Below are 14320 nucleotides of genomic sequence, written 5' to 3'. Positions count from 1 at the left end.
TTCATTATACCCTTAAACTTGCGCCCGAAGGGCGCGCCCAAAATGGAAACGATAGAAAATGAAAGTGCCAGGAGGCATTTTTTCTTTTTTCAGTATTCCATATTCTCTAATACGTGCACATGCAATTTCAGCTTTGATGCATAAAAAGGTGACCCTCCCCCATAGGCTTGCACAAAATTTTATGACCCTTCAAAAATGCTTTCGCGAAAAATGGCGGCCCACCCCCTGTAATTTGTGTCCAGTCCCTAAGTAAACTTTCTTTGAATCGAATATCAGGTCGCAAGTATGTCTGAAAGCAACTTTCACAAAAAAGACAGTTGTATCAGACTGTCTGTTTTGACTTTTGTCAGCACATAGACAGCGTAAGCTATCAGTTTAGCATTTAAACTAAGACTGATCGGTCTACCGGTGAAAACAGAGAAAATTCAAAATACAGATTCTTGCTTGTGCTCAAAATATTGGCTCGTAATTTGTCATAGTTCTACTGAAATATACGGGAAATATGTCCCGAGCCCCGAGCTTGTTTACTCAAGAAGAAATACCTGGAGAAAATTATTGTGCTAAGTAGGCATTTACAAATTGGACTCAGAAGTTATGCTTGTCATTGATATTCACTATATTTTGTTATCAATTTTGTATGAGGGTTATCTTTTGAACTTTTCCATTCAAAACATGCTAAAGCAACTCAGAGAAATATCAAATGGCTTTGGACACGAAGCTATCGAATCAATCAGTTCAATCTGAAATAATACAATTACCATTATAATTGTTTTACAATTTGTTTTTGAAATTTATTTTATCACGAACTCTTATCAGAATTAAAAAAAAAAGAAACAAAAATCATAACTAACATGTTTGTAGTCATAAAAGCAATGGACGGAAGGTGCCAGATCGATGTTATTGAAATGTGATTGAAAATAGTGAACTCGAAATGTTTTTTAGTTTTTTCAATTGGTATGTGGCGTTTACTTTCTATAACACACATAAACCATATATGTTAAATGCAAAATATGTACATTTATTTAAATTACCTAAATCATAGCTAAGCCAAGTTGGCCCCAGCTAGTAATTTGGTCAGGGCACTGCCCTAAGTTTATTAGATATGTCAAACACAAAGATAACTAGCAAGATTAGCGAAAGTCTACGATACAATACTGGCATTGGTGTTAAATACACGTTGACAGTAAAAGGTACAATACAAATTCATTCACAAACATCAATGATCTTATTTTAACGGATTAATACATAAATGACATATGAGAGACGCACTACGTTTTGCTCTTTTGATTTGGAAATCTCTCGATGAATTGTTCTGCCATGCTACTGAACGTTGCACTTCTTCTACCAAGTTTAAGAGATGCAGTCTCTGTATTGCAAACATTTCGTTAAAAATACTCCAGAGAATCGTTACTACTCTTCATCATTCAATTTTTGTCAAAAATAAGGAGCTTGCAAATATTTCAGCCATGTATTGAACGTCGCTGCTTATTTGATCAAGATAACATTATTCGCGTAATTTAGATTACCTGATATTGTATGTACAAGGCCGTCCATCAGATCATTACATACAACACATCCTACTTTTCCACCTGCATTGTGCTGATTTATCAGCCTTCATTGGAACACAAAAGTACAAGATTTTGATTAAATCACATCTGCTTGTGCAAGCTTGATTCAGTAAGTGTCGCTGCGTGTTCTACGACAACTATGTTTGTAAGGTATGTCTGTTCTTGAAACTTTTAAGCTCATTCGAGTAAAGTACAACAACAAAGTAAATCCAGTACGTTTTCGTTCGGATTCTAAGTCACAACTAAGGCACCTAAACACCAAGCTAAGATTTCACAGTCACAACTATGGAAGTCTTTGTCTTCGAAAGCAAAAATTAAATGAACAAGCAAATTAGTAGTGATCAACATATCAAAAATATTAAAGCTACAATTCAAGCCCTTGTCTTCCAGATAGCATTATATAACTTACTCTTCTAAGGGGGATAGAATTACTCTTTTTAATCGGATATTTGCAAATATCACTATCTGTAACCAGGACACGCATAGAAGATATCACACTTGCTTTTTGAATTCGAAAGTTAGTTTCCATTCTGAAGGTTGACTTTGTTCATTTCTTGACTTGAACAACTGATCTTTGCCTCGTACAGGATAACCTGTCACAGAAAGGAAAATCACTGAAAGTATGTTAAGTCGACCAAATAATATGCATGGATTGGGAGAAAAACATTGTGGTCACATTATCTACTGAATTTATGTTACAGTGCTCAATGGCAAAAGCAATATCTGTTCCTTAAGTTTCAGGCATTTCCCGATCGTCACGTTTAATGAATGAATATTATGTAACAGATCTTTTTATCTTGTGCTTAATGTAATTTGTGATGACACAGAATTCAAATTTGTAATATATATATATATATATATATATATATATATATATATATATATATATATATATATATATATATATATATAATAGGTTTTCAAAACATATTTTACCACTTTTATGTTCGTCCTTTGCTATTTTCCTCTTCCTAGTGATATTTTAGCGGGCTTTTCATCCACTTTATTGATAGTTAATATACAATAGAAATATGGAATATTAATAACACATAAGAAGAAAAAAAGCATAACGCAATAACTTCGAGACAATATTGACTTGAAGAATGCCGGTAGCAAGTACTCATCGATTGCCTAATATGTTATAGATACATTGAACTGTTTAACAATATATCATATATAATATACAGGTAAAAAAACCAAACAAGTAAACAAAGTGTCTAAACTCGCTTTGATAGTCATTGATTGTATGATTAATCTTAAGCACACATCAAGAATATTAATAAAATGATAAAATAAACTAAATGACAAAACGACTTTTGCTTTTTTCAATATATATATATATATATATATATATATATATATATATATATATAATAATATATATGTGTGTGTGTGTGTGTGTGTGTGTTGTGTGTGTGTGTGTGTGTGTGTGTGTGTGTGTGTAGGTGTGTGTCCGTGTATTGACATAGTGCTATGTCAGTATTATTTATGGGTTGTCATTACTATTCATTCGGTCATTTATATCTGTCTAGGCTCAGGTGTATGCAGTTCAGTCTCTAGCTAATCATCACTCTATATACTGTAGCTTAGTGTATAGTGGACTAAATAGTATCTTAGATTAAAATACATGCAGTGCACCCCTTCAAAATTGGAATACCAGACTTACTGGCCCCGACATGCTATCAAGTGACCCAATACTGTTATAACCCTGGTCATATCAGTTACAGACATAGACAGACAGACACAGACACACACACATATATATAATTGTGTATTATTATATATATATATATATATATATATATATATATATATATATATATATATATATATATATTTCAAATTTATCTTCTTTCAAACGGTATGTGTCATGTTAAACTAGGCTAAACAAGACTCTGGATTTATGCTATGGTGATATTCAAGCTGCGTATAAATCGGTGTCATTACCATCAATTGGAACGTTGGACCACAATACCATCCACCTGGTGCCTGCATACCGACCAAAAATAGTGAGAGAAAGGGTTGTTGAAAACAAAGTGGAAGTGTGGTCATCTGACAATGTAGAGCGGCTACAAAGCTGTTTTGAATGTACCGATCGGGACCTGTTCGTTCAAACCAGTGTTGACGTGCATGAGGCTGCATGTGTCATATCTGATTACATTCTGTTTTGTCAGGATATGATTATACCAAAACGTAGTGTGAAAATCTTCCCAAATAATAAGCCCTGGATTTCAAAGTCACTTAAAGCCTTACTTAATCAGAAAAAGATTGCCTTTAAATCAAATGATCCAAATGAAAGAAGGAAAATCCAAATAAAACTGCGGAAAGAAATTAAGGAAGCAAAGAAGCAGTACAAGGAAAAAATAGAAAACCAGTTTACCTCAGGAAACATGTCTGATGCATGGAAAGGGTGAGGTCGCTGTCACGTCTGGGTAAAGCAAATGATAAAATTGGTGGGTCAACTTTGGCGGAACAAATATCGATGGCAAACGAGTTGAACAAATTTTACTGTCGTTTTGACAAATTTGATTTCAGTAATGTTATCGGGGATATTAGATCAGATCTTGAGCAAAGGGCAGGGAAAGAGCTTTTTGAGATTACCGACGAACAGGTTAGGTCCATATTTGGAAGGATTAACACACGGAAAGCAATGGGACCAGATAACATATGTGGAAAGCTTTTGAGGTTTTGTGCTGAACAGCTTGCAAGTATTTTCAGTAGATTGTTTAACTGGTCTTTGAATGATTATACAGTACCAGCTATTTGGAAAAACTCCATCATCTGCCCTATTGCCAAAAATTTGAAACCCACTTCCCTGAATGATTATCGTCCAGTAGCTTTAACGTCCATTATAATGAAGTGTTTTGAACGTATAGTTCGCTGCCATCTTCTAAAATACACAAATCCCTATCTTGACCCGTACCAATTTGCTTACCGACACAATAGAAGTACAGACGATGCCACAATTACACTGTTGCATCACGTGTACACTCATCTCGAAAAGCCAGGTGCATTTGTGCGTTTGTTGTTTATAAATTTCTCAACAGCCTTTAATACAATACAATTCAACGCAATCTCATGACACGAAAACTTCTTAAAATTCATGTCATCCCCAAACTTATTCTTTGGATCGTTGATTTTCTTGTAAATCGCTCTCAAAGGGTTCGCTATGAGTCAACCTATTCAATCTCTCGGTCCACCTTTACTGGAGCTCCACAGGGCACTGTTCTTTCCCCGATTCTATTTACACTTTACAAAAAATGATTGTCATGGTAATGAATCTACTCCACTTGTCAAGTATTCTGATGATCCTGCGTTAGTGGATTTATCGAACTCTGATACCACCTACTTTAGTGAAGTTGAAAATTTTTCGAAATGGTGTAAAGAAAACTATCTTGATTTGAATAAAAAAAGACAAAGGAAATGGTTATTGATTTCAGGACAAAACCAACAGTCATTCCCAGTCTTTTGATAGATGATGTTGCAGTAGAAAGGGTTACTACATATAAATATTTAGGTACTATCTTAGACAACAAGCTCAATTTAAAGCACACATTGATTACATTAACTCAAAGTGTCAGTCCAGGATTTATTGCCTTCAGAAGCTCAGATCACTCAGTGTCAATTCTGCAATCTCAAAAACGTTTTATCGTTGTTTTATCGAATCCGTGTTAACATTTTCATTTTTAGGCTGGTTTGGAGGTTTGAGTTTGTGTGGCAAAAACAAGCTAGGTAGAATTGTGAATATATGCAACAAGATTGTTGATGGGCGACAGTTAAATCTCAGTGATCTATATATCCGACGCATAAAAAAGAAGGCGAAAGAGATTTTAAAAGATCAAAATCACGTCTTAAGTAGATTTTATGAGAACCTGCCATCAGGCCGTCGTTTACGGGTTCTAAGGTGTAGAGCTCTGAGAACGAAGCTGAGTTTTATTCCGAGTTCAATTTCAATTTTAAACCAGGCAAATTAGGGTAATGTCCAGTCTCAGTTTTACCCCCTTTGTGTGTTAGTGTATTGTGTGTTGTGTATTTTGGTGTTAAGAACCACATGTAAATTTCTCTAAAGGAGATAATAAAGTTTTCTGAATCTGATATATATATATATATATATATATATATATATATATATATATATATATATATATTATATATATATATATATATATATATATATATATTATATATATATATATATATATATATATATATATATATATATATATATATATATATATATATATATGTAAACTGTAGGAATGTCAATAAATTTGTTGCCTTCATTCAATGGTATGTAAAGGTAGAAGGTTAAGATCAACCATCTGTGACCTTGAAGGGACATAGCCCCATGGAGTATACATTCGAGAATACGATGGTGAACTGTAGATAGAATGGACCATTGCATTATGTGGGAGGGGTGATCTGACGGAGATTGTGATTTCTTTTCACTCAAAAGAAAGTAAATATTTTAGAACTCTGCTGAATATACGTCAAGGCTTCAATTTCTAGGTTTCTGAACACACCAGTTTCCGATCCACACATATATATAGGCAAACATTTCATGGGTTAGTGACATGTACATCTGTGCTGTATTTGTGTCACATGCAGATATCATCGACCTTTTCTGACCATGCGCTGTTGATCAGAAGGAAGGAATCGATTTGATAAGGTGGGTCTTATGGCAAAGCATTTTTGAAGTGTTTTTTGCATCTACTGAAGTCAGAAACGTTTATCAGAACGACACCGAATCACTCATGTTTTGTGAACGGTTCAGATAGGTGACATTTCGCTGCTCCCTGTACCGCATTTCAGCTCTGAATCGAAAAGCAGCTCAAGGTTGAGGAGAAAATGAACATATGTTTTCACATATTCATGGAAAAGAGTGTTAGGGGTTTTATTGGTGTTGAACGTTCGTGAGAATAGGGAAAGCAGGTTGCTTACTAATATAAAATCCCTATAGCGTCAGAAGTTCAGTTTTATGATGACGTATGCTATCTTTACAAATGGGACCATGAAGCTAACCTCGGGGTCACATCAGATAATGTTGTCCTATTTCAAGGACATGGTACGTATTCACGGTTGCAAACACAAGCCCATTGGAAGATTGTAATGTCTTGAAGCTTTGAAAACAACGTATAATATTGTCTCTTGGATTATGTAAACTCGTACACAGATCATGTCAGATGTCTCATTTTCTCTGACATAAAACGCATACCATGATATCTTGGACTTTTATAGAACGAGCATAGGTTTTTAACAATCAATTGCAAATGGCATTCATAGCAAAGTTCCTTATGATTGCGAATAACAATGTCATTAAACTGTGTCTAGGTGAATGGCATTGTAACTCAATGTTTATTTCAGTTGAATTAACTGTGTATATTGAATGTCAGTCACGTTGATCCAGATGCATTAGCGTGCCCGGATGTGACCCTTGTACATTGTACAGTATAGGGTCACATAAGGACATTCACGCTAATGCACTCGTGTCACCATGACTTACTTTCAACTAGACACAGTTTGAAACGTCAGTTTGCGTCTTTTAATTCTGTGCATTAGAGGTAGATCGCGCCTCGGGGACAGATATTCGGACTTTCAAATTTCTACAATTCTTTTCTGATCTGCAATTGTGGGGGGCTCATTTTAAAGCTTTCGGAGAAAGAAAATATTTCACTGTCTTAGTTTTTCGAAAATCCAAAATTTCATTTTCCCCATATAGATAACACAGGGAAGGCGGCCATTTTGAATTTCAAATATCGCGGAATGTTGGGTAATTTGTTTCGCTAGTTCCAAACTTTGCTCGGTGACCCCTGCTTTTTATTGTTGATTTGGTAAGAGAATGGTTGAAAATTTCATTTAGGAAAGTGTGAGCAAAAGGATAAGTCTTTCACTTTCGAGGAGTATACTACCTTAACAATGGCCGCTGCTAGTTTTCCGCTTCATTTGTTTGACAAGACTAAAATTCCTTTTCCTACATTTGGATTATTTGACTTGAATTGTACGATTGCCCGAGGCTCAGTCGGACAACATTCATCAAAGACATGTTAGAGCTTACATATTTTACATAATTTATAAATGTACCAAGGGATGAACCATTAAATTCCAAGAAGGGGGTTTAAAGTAAAAAAATCTACAAAGCAGTAAAAGATGTTTAACCTCAGCCATGAAGGTTTAGTGAATAAAAATGGTTGAAGCCCCAATAGCTGCGGATTTTATGTAATATTTTTATGAGTTTATTTTCAAACCAAAGTTGGTTTGTGTAAATGTGCTCACTGAAGGATGTGTATAGAAATATCGCTACTCCCGGATTTGGCCCGTGCCTATACATTGCAACAGAAAAAATAATGAATGGGTGCCTCACTCGAAAAATGCGCCCCTACGGACAAATACAAAAAATTATTTAACCTCTTAAAACGTTAATGGTAAATCATTTATTAAGCAAATGAGCATAAAATATACAAGCTACACCAACAAAAAACTTATCGATTCTTGCCATTCTCAAACATAATCTGTGTATCATATTTGGTTCTGATCTTATGAGCCGTTTTGAGATATCGGTCCCACAGACAGACAGACAGACAGACAGACAGACATCGCTGCGACGTAAGCTCACGTGTGAACACGTAAGCTAAAAATTGGGGATCACCGCGCAAATTTTGGTACTAGAGAAACAAAGTATCTATGTTTTACAGATATTTGACATTTAAAATTGCCTCCATCCCTGTGTTAATTCTATTGGCCAAAATAAAATTTACGTTTAAAGACGTTTAAAGTTTTCCTTACTCCAAGGATTTCAAAATGAGCCCCCTAAAGTGGTAGATCAAGAAAGAATGGGAAAATTGTGACAGTCCAAATATCTATCCCCGTGGCGCATTCCACCTTAAATGTTCTCTCTTCTGTCTACTCTTCTGTCTTTGAAGCGTTCTGTATTTCGGAAATTGAGGGTTGAGTATTTTGAAAAAGATTCCAAGAGAGAAATTTAGCACTGCCTCAATGGTTCAGTATGATGCATGTTTTGAGTGAAATAAGCTTTCTGCCTTTCATCCCGTTGTGCCTCGCTTATCAGACGTTTCTCAATGATTTCAATGTTTGGTCCTTGTGACATTGTCATTGAAATATTTTATCATGTTTTTCACTCAAAAAGTTAAGGAAACGAGAACAAATGGTCGAATTCTCAATACTACAGTACCACTGTGACCACGATTTTTTCAATCAGTCACTTTCATTTTTGCGGGGACTTCTGGAACTGTGAACGATTTCAGCCGATTTTAATCTAATACAGTATATTATTTTATTCTTAAGGTGCACCCAAGACACAATCGTTCTACCTGAAGCGAGGTATGGCTCACAACAAAGCAATAAAGGTAAGGAATCTTATGCAAACGAAACCTTAGCCGAGTTTAGGAAGGGTTCAACCACTGACGTCAGGTCCTCTACCTTTATAAGCAAACACTGACCTTTTGCAAAGGCTTACTGATGCTTTATGCATATGTTCAATCTCGTTGAGTTATGCACCAACCCTAAAATAGTATGTTGACTGATGGATAAAAGCTTGCTTCTTTCCATGACGATATCCCCACTGGTCATGACAAAATTAAAATACAATAATGTTAAACTTACAGTCCCAGTGTGATTAGACCAAGCGGCAGTCAACCAACCGATTTCAAGATACTGTAACAATAACCTTTTACAATTCTCATGTATTTGACTTTTTTACCATTCTTAGGTATTTCATACAAAATTACGACCAAGAGAGGAGTTGCAAGCTGTTTACTACTCTTCTGTCGCTGTGATTTGCAAAATTTCCACTCCCATCCATCAATTCACCCCTTCCCCTCCCCACCAGGAATAATCCCTACGATTCCATTCGGATGATGGAAAGATCCCTACTCTAAACGTCTTCCAATTTCTCCTCCCCACAGTTATGATTTCCCCTATCTGCACTTTTAAGATTATTTTCACTGATAGTAAATGACAATGATGAGCTTTATTGTTTCATGTAATCCCTAAAACCCGCACTGAAAATTATTTATAAACATTTTTCTACCTTCTTTTGATGTACACAGTCTACACAGAGAGCAATGATCCTGTGCCCGACTGCTTATGAAGACAAAACATTATCTATCATACACGACCTTCCTGAAGATTTCAAAGAGAAGTACTCTTTCATTTTTGCGCGATGGAACTCATCCAAAGCTTTCGACTTGAATCAGTACACAGAAGAGTGTATTGAAATTGTAAATGAGCAAAGTGTTGATCTGGTGGTGAGCGGCTATGATGTAGGCTCGGTTGTACATGCTGCTCTGGCAGAGACATTTCCTCACATCAGAGGTCCCTCGGTCGAGTCGGTGTTCCTCACTGTCCATAAGTATTATGGAGCAAAACATTTTGAAAACGATGTTCAGTCACCAAGGTCCACAGTACTCGAGTTGGATGATGATTTAGAAACAATACTTGAAAAGGCAAATAAGTTTCTACAACATGTAGGGGGAGTTTGTTGCATTAAACCGATGACTGGGCATACTTCATTTGGAGTTCAAAAGGTTACAGGATTAGAAGACCTCCGTGAAGCGATAGTAAATCTTCAAAACTGTCATGAGACTCAATACATTTCTGAAAATTTTACCAAAAAATGGATCGATGTAGAAACCTATCCGTATAGTGTTTCAAGGTGTGCTTTACTGCAAGAATACATTGACCCTAAAATGATTGCAACGGCATGCTTGTGTGTACAAGATGGTAATATCAAACATTTCGGGATTCATGACTGGTATTTCGATGAAAAACCAGCCAGGGAGGGCGCACGCACCTTCCTAGGAGGGTTTGCACCTTCAAATGTAACACTGGAAGAAGAAACGCGAGTAAGAATGCTTGCAGACAGTATCGTGAAAAAGCTTATCCAAAAAGGGTTCAACGACCAGTTTCTTGATATCGAATTTTTCGTGCTTCCTAATGGAGAATGCAAGTTGCTTGAAGTCAATGGAAGGTTGGATTGCGGTATGGCATTTGTATGCAGACAATTATTCGATGATGAAGATTTGGTTCAGGGTTTACTGAAACTTGGTTCTGGAGAGAACATAGGTGAACGCACTCCAAATGGACTGCATGGAATGTGGGGTTTTGTCGATACTGCTGCTTCTGGTAGGGCCGAAGATATCCTGGACTATTGTGAAATATCCAAGATTCCTGAAATCACTGTAAATTACACTCCTGGAGACCACATTCCAACAACGCCTGACATGTACTGCACAAACCTGGCAACCACATATTTGGTAGGGAGCACACGACAAGGTATGTATTACAGTCAGGAAAATGCTGCGTGCAAGCTGTGAAATGACTACAGCCTTGCAAAATAAGTATTTTTCAATCACATCGATAGCAACTCGAGGTCCTAGGAAACGAAAAGAAATAGGGGTAGACCATTTGATATCCGGGCCGGGGGTTTCGGGGGAAAAGAATCCGAGAGGTTGCCTAAAGGAAAATCCGAACAATGGATGGCAGGAAACGCAAAAACAGGATTGCTGATAGATATGAAGTAAAAATTATACAAAGACAGCTACCCTAACCTGTACTTAAAATTTGTTGACGGACTCTAAGGTCGCTCCATTTTTTAACATCTTAAATATTCGGCGTGCCCACCATTTTTGTAACATCTTATGACGTCGGTACCATAACCTTTTTTAATTTTCGGTGCAATCTTTGGTCACGACATTTTCATAACATCTGAATTTATTACATTTCACTGCATTAATGCTTTTACGTGATTCATATTTTACCTCACAGCTTTTCTGTTGCATGACATATTCCAAGTATTTCAATTTTAAACATAATTCATTTCTTGTGCTTATGCAGTAGATTCTCATCAATGCACCTGAAAAATCTTGAATACTCAATAGAGCTTGTCCAAATAGCCTACACCAGACATTCCGTGACAATTGTTGTTCTTTACAATTATGTGTCAAACTTATCATGACTTGTCAACAACAACAAAAAACTATTTGTCGTACATAAGCAGTCCCCATACTCACCTCAATATGGAATGTTTCCAGAACTACTTTTTTCAATTTAAGCACAACATTAGCAATGTAATGTGACTAGGGTTTGACAAGCTTGAAGGAATTAGCCATTAGATAAACTTATAAATGTCTTAACAATATCCTTAGTTTATGATTTATTTTTTCTTTCAAAGTATGTTATAGATACACCTCTAATATCCAAACAGAAGCTGTATATTATATAATAAATAGCCATACCCTGGATTTAAGCTATGTATCACCTAGAAACACAAGCACTTGAGTAGCATATAAATATGCAGAAGCTGCATTTTCTTTTTCTTTTTTGCATTATTTTATATTTCTTTGCTGTAAGAAGCGAAAAATATTTTTTGCTATGATATTTACTTGTCCCTGTTGAAAAGGTAATAATGGGAAATTATTTCATGTCTAATATTTTTTAGTCTTCACAAAGATACTGCTAACAACACTCAAATTGAGCACAAAATAACACAATTTTAATGTGCAAAATTCAAAATTTTCCGTAGTGGGCAACCTTTTTCAAAGTAATTGTGTCATTTTGTTATTCAACCACCTGAATATGCATTTGTTGTCTTTGAAAGCCTTTTGTGTGTTTGTGCAACATACTAAATATTACAATAGGACACTTTAAAAAGCGAATTTCCAAAACGCTTACACTGCATTTTCAATTGCTTTTAACGCCGATTTTCCCCTGCTTTCTAAGCGTTCCCTATCTCCACATTTACATTCTATACAAGTTAAGGGGCCCATTTAGTACCGCTAAAGCAGGGTTTTACCACGAGTCGGCAGGTTTGAGTTCTCGTTCAATCAGAAGAGTGCACTGGTGTGGATGGACTGACACACTGATATGATTAAATAGAGGTTTTACTGGAATAGCTAGGATGGTGACTTTATGGAACAAACCAAATAAAAATATGACGCCCAGATCTTGAAGTGATGCAGCTTATGACCACTGATCTCTATTTTTGCTTCCATTTTTTCAGAGCTCATTCGCAAGCACTACGATATCTGTCGCAGAATACTGAAGAAACCGGAATTGTCTCCATGGGGTCATTGAAATTTCGCCCAAATGTAATGTGACCAACTTCATCAGTAACGGTATGTGTTTCCAACCTAGGCCGTACTACAAGTGACATGAATATAAATTGAGATATTTCTCATTAAAAAAAGATGATATGTACAATGAACTCCAAACAAAGCTTTGCATACATGCGTATCGGTTTAGCATGGTGAAAATGTCACGACACGTTGTATGGCATACGCGCACCGCTATTTAATATGTAAATATATGTTGCACATACTAGGAACATTTAATTGTGTGTTTCGATTTTTAAGAATATGCTTTTTGAAATCAGGTGATAAAATATTGAGTCTGTCGCTGTCGCATAATGCTGTTATTTGTCCTATTTTCTCCAATTCTAAGTAATGACGCAGGAAGGGTAGACGCAAACACTGCAGCAACCCCCCCCCCCATAATCTGCACAATTGCTGTGAAAAAACTTTGACCCGTATGCTCGTATACGCAGGTCCGTGAAAGTATTTAAACATAAATGGGACTTCATGATAAAGTTTATGATGAAAGGAATGGGTCAGATTTGGAACTTCAAATAAGAAGATCAAGTATATATTGCACACAAGATAACACTGCAAAGCATTTTTCTTCTTGATTCTGTTTGTCAGAAGAAGAGGAGGAAGAAAGTCAGTTTGGAAATAATTTTGAAGACTATTGTATGTACAATCGCAAGAAGAGAAGCGGGTCTACTTTGAGCAGAGAAATAGATCTGGTGAAGAAACTCCGTTTAGTGTTCTTCTAACTGTGATGTTAATTTTTAAATATCCAAAGCCTACACACAGGTGTTCCAAGTTGCATTTTACACCTCAGAGGTATTCTGACAAATAAACAGACAATAACAATATACAAAAATTTTATTTTAATCATTATACCCTTGTCAGAAATTTTTTTCAGGATAATATTCCAAATCAGTAGTTTTTTAGTAGATAACTTGTTGCAGAATATATAGCCTGATTTTGTAATATATTAAGGCAAGGAATAATAAAACTGATTAAACTTCGGTCAGATTTAGTATTTCCTCAGGGCTTAGTAGGAATTTATTCACCATTAAACACCCATTCCCCCAAACAAACGCTTTTACCGATGGAAAGATGAGGTATGTTCTTTTACAGGTATTGTTTTGAGTGTTTTCTTATATTAGTAGAAATCAATAATGTGCCTTTTATATCAATATGCTTACGTTTTGCATTGTTCATTCAATATTTCGGCATTGAAGCAACGAGTTTTTGACCTTGAATACATGTTTTTACCATTAACATGTCAATACAAGAATAAAGTTAGGTAAGTAATCCAAGTTTAGCGATGTATTCATTGCTTTGATAAAGTTTGTGTGATATGTATGATAGCGAATATGAAGGTGTATGGAGGGGTTGCAGTCAGATAAATTGTAATATCTTAGCTCGGTTATTGAACCACAGAACCTTAGAAATAATGGTCAATTCCGTAGCAATCAATCATTTAAGCTGTTACTTTGGTATTGATTTTCAAATTGCTGCAGATTGTTAAACATTCGAATCCAAAACTCAAATAAAGAAAGACTTGATATTTTGGAATATTTTTCTTCCATCGAGCTCTAGCTCTGAATATTTACACGCTGATAGTGTCAGAGCTTGTGTCAAAGTCAATGTACTGGAAGCATACACTCA

At 35.7% G+C, this 14320-nt stretch overlaps 1 protein-coding gene across 3 annotated transcripts; it reads left to right on the top strand.

Annotated features, from left to right (window-relative positions):
• The first annotated feature begins 5916 nt into the window (after nt 1-5916).
• Nucleotides 5917-13973, top strand: LOC139121026 (uncharacterized). Of its 3 annotated transcripts, none has more exons than XM_070685612.1 (5): nt 5917-6237; nt 8871-8932; nt 9635-10859; nt 12586-12700; nt 13283-13973. In XM_070685612.1, the coding sequence occupies exons 2-4, from the start codon at nt 8909-8911 to the stop codon at nt 12657-12659; spliced, it is 1323 nt and encodes a 440-aa protein (XP_070541713.1). In that variant the 5' UTR covers nt 5917-6237; nt 8871-8908; the 3' UTR covers nt 12660-12700; nt 13283-13973. The 3 variants fall into 3 exon arrangements, with proteins under 3 accessions (XP_070541713.1, XP_070541729.1, XP_070541720.1); XM_070685628.1 differs by having other exon boundaries at nt 6051-6237; nt 13286-13973; XM_070685619.1 differs by having other exon boundaries at nt 6078-6237; nt 13129-13973.
• The last annotated feature ends 347 nt before the right edge of the window (nt 13974-14320 follow it).

Source organism: Ptychodera flava, chromosome 2 (assembly GCF_041260155.1).
Source record: "Ptychodera flava strain L36383 chromosome 2, AS_Pfla_20210202, whole genome shotgun sequence".
In the NCBI taxonomy this organism is placed as follows: Eukaryota; Metazoa; Hemichordata; class Enteropneusta; family Ptychoderidae; genus Ptychodera; species Ptychodera flava.
Note: the sequence above shows the minus strand (reverse complement) of the source record. Positions and strands in the feature narration are given on the sequence as shown.

Bases quoted from the DNA above. Each gene is read 5' to 3' on its own strand.
- LOC139121026 (XM_070685612.1), top strand. From the start codon at position 8,909: ATGGCTCACAACAAAGCAATAAAG. The intron at 8,933-9,634 runs GTAAGGAATCTT...TGATGTACACAG, and splicing joins CTCACAACAAAGCAATAAAG to TCTACACAGAGAGCAATGAT. The intron at 10,860-12,585 runs GTATGTATTACA...CCATTTTTTCAG, and splicing joins GGTAGGGAGCACACGACAAG to AGCTCATTCGCAAGCACTAC.